At 34.7% G+C, this 13,623-nt stretch overlaps 1 protein-coding gene across 1 annotated transcript in view; it reads right to left on the reverse strand.

The window, feature by feature from the left end:
- LOC115441451 (protein eiger) overlaps positions 1-13,257 on the reverse strand; it is a 57,523-nt gene extending 44,266 nt beyond the window's left edge. Inside the window, exon 1 of the mRNA XM_030166242.2 lies at positions 12,372-13,257. Coding sequence (XP_030022102.1) covers positions 12,372-12,743 — 372 coding nt within the window. The 5' untranslated portion in view covers positions 12,744-13,257. The remainder of the gene's footprint in view (positions 1-12,371) is intronic.
- Positions 13,258-13,623: the final 366 nt, after the last annotated feature.

Genomic DNA, 13,623 nt, shown 5'->3' on the forward strand with positions numbered 1-13,623 from the left:
GGGTAATGCGATGCGGCATAAACTGTGTGGCCTATACTTAAGAAAATTATTCTCCACTAAACTAATATGGTAACTACAAAAAACATAAAAAACATAAGCCTAAAAACATATAATTTCAAGAGAGTTTGTTAAAAATAAAGCCACCAGGGACACAAACTTAGGTTAGAATAATCTCAATTACGAAAAGAGCACACTGAATATCATTTCGATATCGATTCACAAACAACTTCAACACTTTATCCTTTTTAAATTGGCTCTTAAATTTCGTCGACCGCTGACTCTTCACTTGCGAAATATGACCGTGGACTTGGTTTAATAATTTTGAAGTGTTGACAAAATTGTTAGACTTTGAAACGTAGGACAGAATAATTTGGCTTCGTCAAATCTTTATACATAATGCCAGGACAGCCAGGACAATTTAAGACTACATCAAATAAGAAAAAATGTCATTGGACCAATATTGGCGCTAATACTTGCCGTCATTAGTCAATATAACAATTAATTTCAATAACATTCAAATAAGGCAACGTGAGTGAAGATTTTCAGTCAAAAAACTTAAGATATTCGTGGCCACAGTATCGACATTATAAATTATCTTCGCGGTTGACAATTTAGGATTTCCTAATACGGTCAGTTTCGTATAACCGGTTGTATGAAACTTCTTCATTCGATATTCGTATAATTTCTACATGCAAATGATGTCACCTATAAAAATAATACGAGTTGCAAATATTTTGCTTTTATAATCAGCCAACCCGAGCTTGCTACTTTGTTTTACCTTATGCCTTGTATACCTTATGAATTTTATCCCTAATTTAATATATCCATGATTATATAAATGATCTTAATTGTTATTTAGAAATAATAATAATCATTCTTATAAATTGTGTTCGTCTAGGTGATATATAAAGTATTTTATTTTATTTTACAGTTTAAATATCGAATCTAAGTTGCTAGTTTTTGTTAAAGATACGATTTTTGATTCCATTCTGAAATTGGATTTGAAACCGATATGAAAGCTCGTTGCTTGTTATATTGTTATAGATACGATGTTTCGATTTCATTCTGAAATTGGATTTGTTGCTGTTATGAAAACTCGTCTCGTTATCTTCATCATCCTTATGTTATTGTACTCAACGAATATGCAGTTTATACCATGATCATAAAAATTCAATTTAGTTTTTTACTGCAAATATTAACAATATCTGTGGGAACCTATCCTGTAAATGTAATATCAGAAACTCTATGCAATACGTCGCAAAATTTTTAAACCGAAGGACCACAAAATGTATTTGCCGCACTGCGCTCGTCAGCCTAAAACATTTGATTCTGTGGGTGTCATAATATAAAAACAGTTCGACAGCTTAGCGGCAAAAATAAGCACTGACCTATCCAGACATGTTCACATATACAAGAAACTTACAACCTTGTGTAAGAACACATGTTTCGTGTTTCGAGGAAGTTTTTGAAATTTATGATTTTACATATATTTGTTAAATTTTGTACCGAATTTATTGTCACCAGTTCGCCAATGTTTTCCTTTCTTAATGTTGGAGTTTACTGAACCGAGCGTCTCAAATAACACATATTTATTCATGGAGAAAGCTGAACAGTCACATGCTAAATTATTAAGTAGTTTTTAAAAGCACAATATTAATAAATAAAAAGAAAGTTTGTGTTAAAGTTGGGCAAACAAAAGTACAATATAAAACTTCAAATTTAATGTTACAAACAACACTTAAATTTTGGCTTAAGATTAAAATGCTAGTTTGTATTGTGGAAACAAAAGATTATGGATTTTACAACAACGAGAATTGAAACAGAGATCTTTTCACACCACACTCGCGCAAAACATTATGGATATTGAATCTATTTCAACTAACAATAATGAATATAAGAAAACTTTCAAATATAAGTAATATTGTACAGTGAAATCACGTTTAAAATAATATATGAAACACTACCAAAAAGTATTTGCGCTGATGCATACTGCACTCGCCTTCAAAACAGCTTTATGTTTTAACATCGGTGCCAATAAACAGCAATATTTTACCAACGGAATTATTCTAAACATATTGATGTAGGGCTGCTAATCTTGCGGATTTCAAAACTTTCAGTATACATAAAATTATAAAAATTGCTCTAATAAATCACAGTAATATGTTTGATAATTAATAGCGACTTATTGGCTAGTAGGTGTTGCACGCAACTCCGTCCACGTAAACAATAATGAAAAGTCGTCTATAATTAACAATAAGAAATTATACAGAAAGATGTATATAACATCAGGCAGGGTCCTTTTGTATGCATAAATCTCATTTAAATCCTTTTAGAAGTTTCTGTTTTTACATCTGTTAAACAGTGAAACCTAAGCACATAAATGCCATTTATATCATTAGTAAAATTTCCTCATCATAAAGAAAATAGTTCAAAATACCTATATTTGGGGTGCCTCATTGAAAATCAGCGCTGCGGTATCAGACTGGTACTGCAGTAAGAAGCTGAATGAGGGTTCCCATTGTTGGCACAATAGGTATAATATATTTCTTTTTAATTTTATGTTTTTATTCTTTATTTGTTACTATGTGCACGTTATACTGTTTGTGTGCAATAATAAATCTTTCTTTCTATATTTGGACTACGCTAATATTTTTTAACTAGAATTTTCTTTAGCACCAGAAGCACTACAATATTTTAATGTTGGCAACCCTATCAATATTTACTTTCGTTCTTACGTGAATCACACGATTTCGAACAAAACAATAAACATGAGAAATGGGGTTTATTTTAACCCCCCGGTGTTTTATTTTGCCGTTCCATTTGAAGAACTCTTAAAAATAAAACATTTGTTTCATATCGGAAGAATCCTTTATTTTAAATGTAAATATTATGACTTATTTGGTTTATAACAATTTGAACTGTTTTTAATATTCAATTGATGTCAATGAACCGATGTTCACGTACGTTGAATTTTTTTTTTAATAATAGAATGTAAACTTTCTTCTTATATTGACACAATAAGGCATAGACTAAGGCAGCTATACTCTAAGTGTGTTCCGCGGAACCCTAGGGTTCCGTGATACCTCTGTCGGGGTTCCGCAAGAATTTAGAAAAAAAAAATCAAAACACCTCTCTCAATAATAATTAGTAACTGTGACATTGTACTTTTATTATGCTGATTAATAAAAAATACACTTATAAAAACAATTGTTTTATTGTAGGGTTCCATCAAGTATTTTGCTTCCCAAAAGGGTTCCGTCATTTAAAAAGTTTGAGAACCACTGGACTAAGGAATTTGAACAAACCGCCTTATACCTGAAATACTACTAAATATTCTATTAACTATTTTTGCAACTTTTACATGAATCTCAGCGCATTCATATATATTTTCAATCAAATGACGTAATTGAATCTGTTATTGAAAAACCGCTAGCATCTCTTTCAAGCTGGATAAAACCACACCTCGGATATAGAATAGTAGAATGAAGTCAGTAAACGTTTTTATCCATACTAATATTATAAATAGGAAAGTAACAAACACATTAAGCGGTATAGTTAGAAATATCTGTCACGTTTCGACTGCTAAACCACTGAACAGATTTTGATCAAATTTGGTATTCCATAAGCTTGAACCCTAAGATAATGATAAGCTATTTTTTGTAACAAATCTTAGGTATTTCACAAGGGTGTAGCTGTAAGCAAAAGCTAGTTCATTTAAAATTCTCATTCAACTACTAGAAATGAGCGTCATTCATTCATTATAAACTTGAATTCATTAGTGCGATAACTCTTTGCATGTACTACTTGAATTAAAGGGAATTGCAATTGCTATTCATTAGAGGCAATTTTAGATAAAGTGCCTTATTCATATACAATAAAAAATGAATTAGGTTATCAAAGTTTTGGGTATATTTGGCAGAATATTTCCTCAAGTACAAGAAACTTTTGTTTAAGCTCCTGGCTTTAGAATTAGTTTGTTCGTACACACGCATGCTTCTAAAGAACTCGGTAAGGAACACGATGTTTTGAAGTCATAATAGCGTGTGCCGATAAGTTTGGTGAGCTCTCAGCCCTATTGTCGATAACAATAGAACTTACAATTACATACATAATAATTACATACATAATAATAAGACTTTTTTTGAATTTACTTCAATCATTTAATCTAAACTGTCAATTTCTCGAGCCGACTAGATTAACTACAACTTCAGCTACCTGTATTGATAATGTTATTTCAAATTTTAAAATTAACTCTAAAGAATTATTAGCTGGCGTTCGCTCAGACCACACATGTCAAATGGTCAAACTGAATTGTGAAAGCAATAGAAGTAAGAACATAGTACAATTTAGACCCCTAACCCAATATAATCTACAGAAATTTAGTGCTAGGCTTAATTTGGTGTTGCCTATGCTGACTTGCGGTTCAGACAACCCAAATAATATGTTTAAAACATTATTAAATGGTATTACAAACATATTTAATAAAACATGTAGTGTAAAATCAGTGCCACTAAAAAATAAAATATCATTCAGTGCTTGGGCAACAAACGGTATTAGACGTAGTAGAGATGTTCTCTATGAATTATATGACAGAAGGTCCTTTACACCCAATGTCGAATTTAATAATTATGTGAGAACATACTCTCAAATTTTTAAACGTGTATGTAGGTATGCTAAAGCTGCCTATATCAGTAGTCATATTAAAAACTCAGATAATAGAATTAAAACTACTTGGAAAATTATTAATACTGAAACTGGCAAAAATAAAACTAATGACAAGATTTTATTGAACATTAATGACGAGCTAGTTTCAGATAAATATAGAATAGCTAATTACTTTGAACATTTTTTTAGTAACATACCTTTTGAAACGACAAAATGTCTGCCATCCTCACCAGGGGCAGCTGAGTCGTTCTTAAAACAAAATGTTGATCTGTCGATTCCAAATTTCGAATTTGAGTTTGTCACGCACTCTGATATAATAAAAGTATTTAAGAGCTTAAACATTAAAAGCACTGAAGACCTATGGGGTTTATCTGTTAAAGCGTTGCAGTCAGTAATAGACAACATTGCCCCAATTCTTGCGGAAATCTTTAACTGCTGCGTCAGAGACGGCATATTTCCTGATCTTATGAAGGTTAGTAAAGTAGTACCAATTTTTAAAGCAGGTTGTTCTAACACCCCTCTAATTTCAGACCTATTTCTATTTTACCAGCCTTAAGTAAGGTATTTGAAAAACTAATGCTTAACCAAATGCTGGTGTTTTTAATAAAAATGGGATCTTACATAATAGACAATTCGGCTTTACAAAAGGCAGATCCACGCAAGATGCTGGACGTGCTTTAGTCAAAGCTGTGTTAGATGCTTGGGAGGGATCCCAGGATGCACTGGGGGTCTTTTGTGATCTTTCCAAGGCATTCGATTGCGTCGATCACAAAACCCTCATTTTAAAGCTTCATTATTATGGTATTAGAGGAATTGGACTTAAACTAATATCTTCATATTTATCAGGTCGAAATCAAAAGTATTTATCGACAACGTCTCCTCTGCCGGGTCCGCAGTTAGAATTGGGGTTCCCCAGGGTTCCATATTGGGTCCATTCCTATTCTTAGTTTACATAAATGATCTGCCTTACATGGTTGATAATATGGCAGATGTAGTATTGTTCGCTGACGACACTTCGATTATTTTTAAGTTAAATAGAAGGGATGAGAATCTCGGTGAGCCACATAAAGTACTTAGTTTGATTTCTGACTGGTTCTCTTCTAATAATTTACTTTTAAATGCCGCAAAAACGAAATGTGTCAGATTTTCGTTACTGAATAAAAAAGGAACTAAATATTGATTTAGATGGGGATAAATTAGAATTAGTTCCCTCAACGGTCTTCCTCGGGGTTTCAATCGATAGTAAATTGCAATGGGGCCCCATATTCAAAAATTTCTAGTAAACTGAGCTCTGCCGTGTTTGCTATTAGGAAGATTAGACAATTAACTGACGTGGCTACGGCAAGGCTAGTGTATTTTGCATACTTTCACAGCATTATGTCCTATTGTATTCTTCTGTGGGGCTCTGCTGCAGATCTGCAGACCATTTTTATCTTGCAGAAACGAGCGATTAGAGCTATTTACAACCTTCGCTCTCATGATTCCCTTAGGCAAATGTTTAAGGAGGTGAATATACTGACTTTGCCGGCCGAATATATTTTTCAGAATATAATGTACGTACGTAAAACCTTAGTACTTTTATTAAAAACAGTGACTTGCATAGTCTAAATACCAGAAATAAAAATAAATTGGTTGTCCCTAATCATAGGCTCTGTAAAACCAATAAATCTTTCTTAGTTAATAGCATTAAGTTCTATAATAAACTTCCCTTCGAAGTTACCAATTTGACCGAACAAAAATTCAAGTGTTATGTTAAGCGTGAATTAATGTGTAAAGGATACTATACTGTATCTGATTACCTTAATGATAAGACGGTTTGGAAAGTTTGTCCTGCACACAATGACCCACCATGTTAGCACACATTAGTAATTAATTAACTGCCTAAAATGTCTTTGTTACATGTCTCACATGCTTTTTTATAATAATGACATTTCTATAGTTCTAATTTGACATAATCATATCATATCTTAATGAAATGTAATTTTTGAAAGACGACCACCCGATCATGTTGTGTTTGCCTGTTCAATATCACTATTTTTTTCTTTTCTCATGATTGAAAACTATGATTGTAAATGTAGGCGAATGCACGCTGTACGCCGTTATTTAAGTATGAATCTATGTTCTCTTTTATTTGCTATCGCTAATTTTATTTTATGCCGCTCCAGGTTTAGTCGATTGGATTTCATCTTATCCCATGTTAACGGTGATGTGCGTGCATTAGCTTATATAACTATTGTGACTATGTACAAGAAAGACTTGGAAAAAATACAAAGAAGTACTGAACAATTGATGACAAAAAGCCCGGAGTTTCTTTCTGCCTTTCTTCTTCGGGTAGTCATCACTTAGGTAGCTAGTGAAAGGCTGGTAGGTTAGCTAGGCTAGGGCTCATGTCCTCACCGGTGAGGATCGCGACGCGTTACCCTTCTATTTCCCCCTACTTGCCAGCCCGAGCTGGTTACTTCGTACTTTTGTACCTAATCTTTTGTATAAACTTTATCCCTAATTTAAAATCTCCATAGTTATATAAGTGATTTTAATAGTTGTTTAGAAATAATAATTATTCTTATTCTTTGTTTTGACGTATCATAAGTGCAACTTTGTTCGCCTACGTGATAAATAAAGTATTTTATTTTTATTTTTATTTTATTTTTATTCTCATGAATTAAAAAATTTTTCTCCAACATACCCACTTATAAAAATGAAAAAAAATATAAATGTAGGTAGATAATTTTGTAGTTAGTACAAAATACTTTATGTATAAGGGCATTAGCAGTTGCTATTATAGTTTTTTTTTTTTTATAAAGCCACTGAAAAGTGACCCCACCTGATGTTAAGTCGAAGACGAGAGATGATTATCCCTCGGCAGTCGCCACAATTATGCCGGCCTGTTGGAATCGGATATACACAGGCTGATCCCGGAGGACGACACACCTACTTAGGTCACTATGGCAGGTTTTAACACTTTGTGTACGGTGCTCGCTATCCGGGCGGATATATCCTACCACCTTTATAAATATAAAAATAAAAAACTTCATAAAACTTCAATATAATCGCACATTAACAATAATGACAATTTATACAACCAGGATATTTAAGTGTTGAATATCGCATAATAAATGCGTCAATAAATCAACAACAACTAACCTTTTGTGTTTAATTCGCCGCAAAACGAATGTTTAATTCCGTCTATTCTCGGTATAGACAATAATAAATCTTCCTTTCAACTTGTCGCTTCTCAAACGATTAGTATTTTGTTGCGATCTTATGTAGGGAAGCTACTCTGATATTAAAAAGTAAATAAATTATTGCGATAAGAATGTCTTACAATCGTTAAATGTTAATGTTTATATATTGTAATATTTAGCAGGCGGTAATGGACGCTAGTGTCGATGATCAACCCATATTTATTTATTTATTATACTTTATTGTACTCCAGAGACAAAAATTATAGTACAAGAAAAGAGAAAAAGTAAGTGCAAATGCAATACACAAGGCAATGTTTTACAGACAACCATGGGATGGATATAAGAGAAAACGTAATAAAAATTTCTATTATTATAACTAAAAAAAAATTATCTTATAAATATTAAACAATGTTTCGTGTAACGGTTTTTCCATCACATTATAAGACACCATGCTAAATATATTTCAATGTAAATAAAAATTAAAATCACCAACATCGTTCCATTTTTATCGCATCACAAATTCATTAACGACTAATTAACATATTTCATTTAATGAAGTTCGTAGTATCAGCCCGGCTGGACGGTATTTCGTAGTAAACTCTGTCACACTGGCATCACTCCAACAAAGTGTTTGTAAACTTTCAAACGACGTGCCTATATTTATACGTTTATATGCCACTGGCCAATCCCGTACGCCTCGCAAAATACTATTAAAAATAAATAAAATCGGACGGTTGCCGGAATTCTAGAAAACATTCGCCATTAGCAGACCTAATACATTCCCACCGATGTAATTTGGCCGCATCCATTGCGTGCTATTTATTGCATAAATATGAAGCATTTAACAACTGTGTATTACTAATTTACCTAATTAAGCTTTAGGTAATTATTGTGCCATGCTCAGCAATAGCTGTACAAAACATATGGAATTAGTATAATATGTTTTATTTAGGTACCGCGTTCACACTTCTCTCTCAGCGCTGTCAGTCATCGTTCATTCAAAATGACGCAATGACTACATAGTACATACCCAAAATATACACGATAGTTTTAACATTGTCTGAAATATTTATATTTTGCTTTGCACGCAAGGCGATTGACGATTTATTGGTTTTTCGAAACCTCGACGAAATGAGTATTCATGCAACGCCAAACGAATTACCTAAACGTCTATCTATCTAGCTTTATATCTAAGCATTACAAATCGAGATTTCCATGTAGCAATGGAGCGCAGGAAGTCGCCAAAATGCGACCATGCCGCATAATCATTGATCGTTAAAAATATCGTGTAAAATATTACACGATATTTTTAACGATCAATGATCAATGTCTTTAACATATTAAATATTTAAGTTCCGAATAAATTACACGCCGAAAAAAAACAAAATTCATCGTACAAAAATATCAAAATGATTATATCAGAATACCAAGGAATTTTCGATGTAATTTTTTTTTTTAGTTCGATGATTGTGCTCTGTTGCTGTTATATATTCACTTCCTTTCTTTTTTATTACTTTTTAATTTACATACACCAAGCTCTGCTGTTTTATTGTATGTAGTTAGGAAGCCATGACTGTCCCACAACAGGGAAAAGGCCTTTGTAGTCGTCATTCATACCTAATTTTAATTATATAATCCAGTTTCTTACAACCTGAATCGTAAATGCCTTTTCAACCGAAGATTCAATATGTAGGCCCCGACACAACGAAACATGTTAATGTACAAAATCCTTTTGATAATTCTTTATGATCCAGTGACCATACTTGACTGTCAAATATCTTCTTATTTTATTTATTTAAGTAAATGCCTGTTTTGTCACATATGGTCCGCTTAATTACCACTGCTTCGATCATATATTTGTTACTCGGATTACAGCCTAATGTAATGATAGATTTTTTTATATTTATGGTGTTAAAACCCGCTCAAAAAGTGTGTCGCGTTCCGGGATCAGCCTGTGTATATCCAGTTCCAACAGGCCGGCATAATTGTGCCGACTGCCAAAGGGTAATCATTTCTCGTCAATCTCTTTAGTCTCCACGCGATGGGTTCACTTTGCCGTGCCCATAAATAAAAAAAAGTTTCCGTCATAAAGTCTAGTTTGTTTATCTCAGCTTGTGAAGTGTTGGCGGAAACTTCGCTTTCCACGTGAAGTCATTTCAATTAACTTTTATATAACATCCGACTAACTTCGTCGAAGTATAGAAAATAATTCTGCGCGTTTATTATTGATAAGTTTAATCAAGTTAGCTTCACCGTTTATTTCTGTCGAAGTAATTGTAATCCTCATAAATGTTACAAGAGTCTGGCCAAACTCGAAGCTACACTTGCGAAATCACACGATTGTAGAACCATAATTTTATAAAACGAACACAGAAAAACATTTCTCAAGAAGTCTGGTGTTAAATCAATAAACATTTCTAAAAATCTCTTCTAATTACAATGTCATTAGTTCCACGAAACACTTTTACTGTACAATTTAATTATGCATAAAACAAATAGAACTAATAAATTTTTAATAGGCCATTTAATACGTTGTCAAAGCGTACTGACATGACGCCGTAAACATTAAAGATCACATCGAGCTTGTTTAATTTCTCACGGGCTGTTGAGAGGTTTACGTTTATTTTTATGGATAAAGTTATTTATGTTTTTGTTTATAATTAAAAAATCCATCATCAAGCTACTGAACTGTGTTTTTTCTACTACACACTATTCGTAGAAACTGATTAAGATATTGTCGATGCATTTTGCACAACCGTGTGGACTGTGTGACCGGCAAATGTTTATTTTGTTTTGGAACTGGGACATGTTGAAACAGTTTCTGAGAGTTAATACACAGAGAATCCTTCATAAAATTGTGTGATTATTAATATGTATTCGAGGCTTCATTTCGAATACATTTTATAGTTCGTCGTATAAATAGATTTCCTGAGAATAATCGTAAAATCCACCTGAACAAGGTCACGATTCTATTTAGATTGTTCTATCTTTGCGCACATCTTGCAGAATCTATCTGATGAATTTTATTATACCAACCACCCTGGCTCTATTTTGGTTTATTACATCATACAAAAACTTACATAGAGTCTATAATGATAGAGTCTATATTCCATGATCAGATCTTAAGACAGAAATTGGAATGAACGTTACAATTTTGTCTTTGAAAGACAGATTTTAATGGTACCTATTAGGACTTTCCAACTGGAGCGATTAACAAACGCGGGCAAAGGCGAAGGTTAATTAATATTGCCTAAAGACTTATCTACAAGGTCTTAAAGACAAGTACTAAAGACTATTTATAAGTACAAATCATAATGAACGGATATTTGGTGCCATATTCCGAGCAATAATTATAATTATCATGTTTAGTAATAAATACAGGTTCTTATCGTTGAAATGGCGAAATGCTAAAAACATTAAATGCCATACAACTTTTTTAATAATATATCCTACAAACTAGACAATAAGTAGACATTTAAATCACAAAATCCCCAACATCCTCTTACATAATTCCACCAGGAGAAATAAATCTATATTGTATACACAAGAATACGGGGGAAGTTAAAAATTAACGACGCTACGGGTCATTAATGTACTGTGTTCAGGGGAGCGCGGGGCGAGGAGTGCCGGCCGGCGCGTTTTTGTTTACATCTCAAACCGGTTTATGCCCAGAAACCTGTTTTGTCACACGAACGGAACCCATGGTTCCCTCCGAAATTCGCCTAATATTGCAGGGTTTTGGAGTATGATTATGTTAAGTAGTTCTGTTACGTTCTTATTGTGTCTTTTAAATATTAAACATAAGCACAGAATAAAAATTATCAGAAATGAAGGCGGATGATAATTTTATATATTGAATTTGCTATATATTTTCTTTAAAGGACTCTGTTTTAACAATGGAACAGAAGCCCTATATCCTTAAAGATATGTGCATAGTATTCAATCCGAAAGATCTCTGTATTATTTCGCAGAAACATTTTAGTTTATTTATGAACAAGGAGCGTCGAAGTCCTGTTGTCTATTAAAGTTGCCACGCAAAACAATCGCCCGATCGGACGCTCAATTGGCAATAATAATAGCGTCTGTTTATGCGGAAACCTTGGCCGAGGAATCTACTGTTGCGCCTTGGCCAGTCTGCCTGGTTTCTTATCTCCACCATCACTATACACGTTTAATGACATCAAACATTCGCGGCACGTCCGCGCTCCCATCAACCGCAGCTAAAATGTTTAGTCTCAATGAAAATTCATAAATTATTCGAAACGCATGTATCATTAGTTTGTTTACTTACACAGACGTATCTGGAATTCGAAACTGCTTCATTCTGACGCCGTTAACCCAGTTTTTATGAATTATACGGCGCGTGAACTTTTGATAAACGAGTATCGTCCAGAGCTAGATACATTAAGGTGTATTTGTATATCCGAATCTCAAATGTTACAGCGAATTATTTTCGTTTCGTTACACGCGTCCCTTCTCCTCGGGCTGTGTAATGCGTGTTGACAAATTAATACTACTCACCGTGTCCTCAAGCGGCTTGAAATCATTGAAGTGTTTGTTGTTAGTGATCTTCTGGTTGAGCGATTTGACACTGGCGGAGATGGCGAGCATGCTGGCGCTAAGCTCGTCCACCTCGGCCCGCAGCCGTGCCACCTGCACGTCACGGAACACGGCCAGCACCAGCAGCCCGACCACCATGGCGACCAGCACCGCCGCGCCGGTAACCAAAAAAGCTTTTCTCCTACGATCGCATTTGTCCACTATAGCACCGGTGTATTGTCTTTCGAAGTCACCACTCATTAAATTTTTCGACATGTCTTTGGTTTCGTTCAACGCGTCCGTCTGTGTGTACATTGCGATGGGTTCCGGAATCAGCGCGTGTTTCTCAGCCATGCCGGCGCTGACACTGCACTCGCGACGTCTCACTGTCACTCGAACCCGAGTGGCTAACTGCGCGGCTAATTAGCCATTATCTGTCCATTATCGGGGTTCGTGGAAGGCCGGGTCGAGGGGCTGTAGTAGATCGGTAGCTCGGGTAATTCCGTGCACGTGTAAAGCTGAGAGGGGCGTTGAGGCGCGTGCACCGCGAGACGAGTCGGGACAGAGTGCGGCGCGACGCCTGGCGGCTGGCGGCGACTAGATAGGTGCGCGGGCGCAGCTCACCGCGCCGGTGGACAACTGGACCCCGCGCATGCGCACCGACTGCTTCCGCTCATCCTGCATTATTTATCGCATAATAATGAACTCGCGAACCTCGCCGGTGACCTTTCGGGCGATAGTTTTTAAAAAACGACACGGAAACGAGGTGACCCGTTTACGGTTTACGCACCCGGCACCCAAAATGTAAACAACATTTTGCCCAACTGCTGAATGTAACACAATGTCGCCGAGCAACGATGTACGAGCGTGTGTAACGTTAAAATAAAACAAGATGCTTATAGAGAATAACTAATGTTTACTTAACAATTAGCTAAGTACCTAGTACCTACGTCAGCGGTCTCGCAGCGCGAGCGCGATAGTGTCAAACATCTGTACATAACATTAATGAATTTGTTAAACATAACGTTGAATGAACGGACAGATAATTTTATCAAAACAGTAAAACAAGAAATCCCACGTGAATGCGTAGTTATTATTAATAAATATTGTTCATTTTCTGTGACGCAGTTTAGGTGCACACAAAATGATTTAGTTGTTCTAGGTACGGGTGATAATTATCCAGGAATTAACAACAAAAAAATTTAAAACTGTTCTTAAAATATTGTTCTCTTAT

The sequence above is a fragment of the Manduca sexta genome, chromosome 25 (assembly GCF_014839805.1).
Source record: "Manduca sexta isolate Smith_Timp_Sample1 chromosome 25, JHU_Msex_v1.0, whole genome shotgun sequence".
Classification (NCBI taxonomy): domain Eukaryota; kingdom Metazoa; phylum Arthropoda; class Insecta; order Lepidoptera; family Sphingidae; genus Manduca; species Manduca sexta.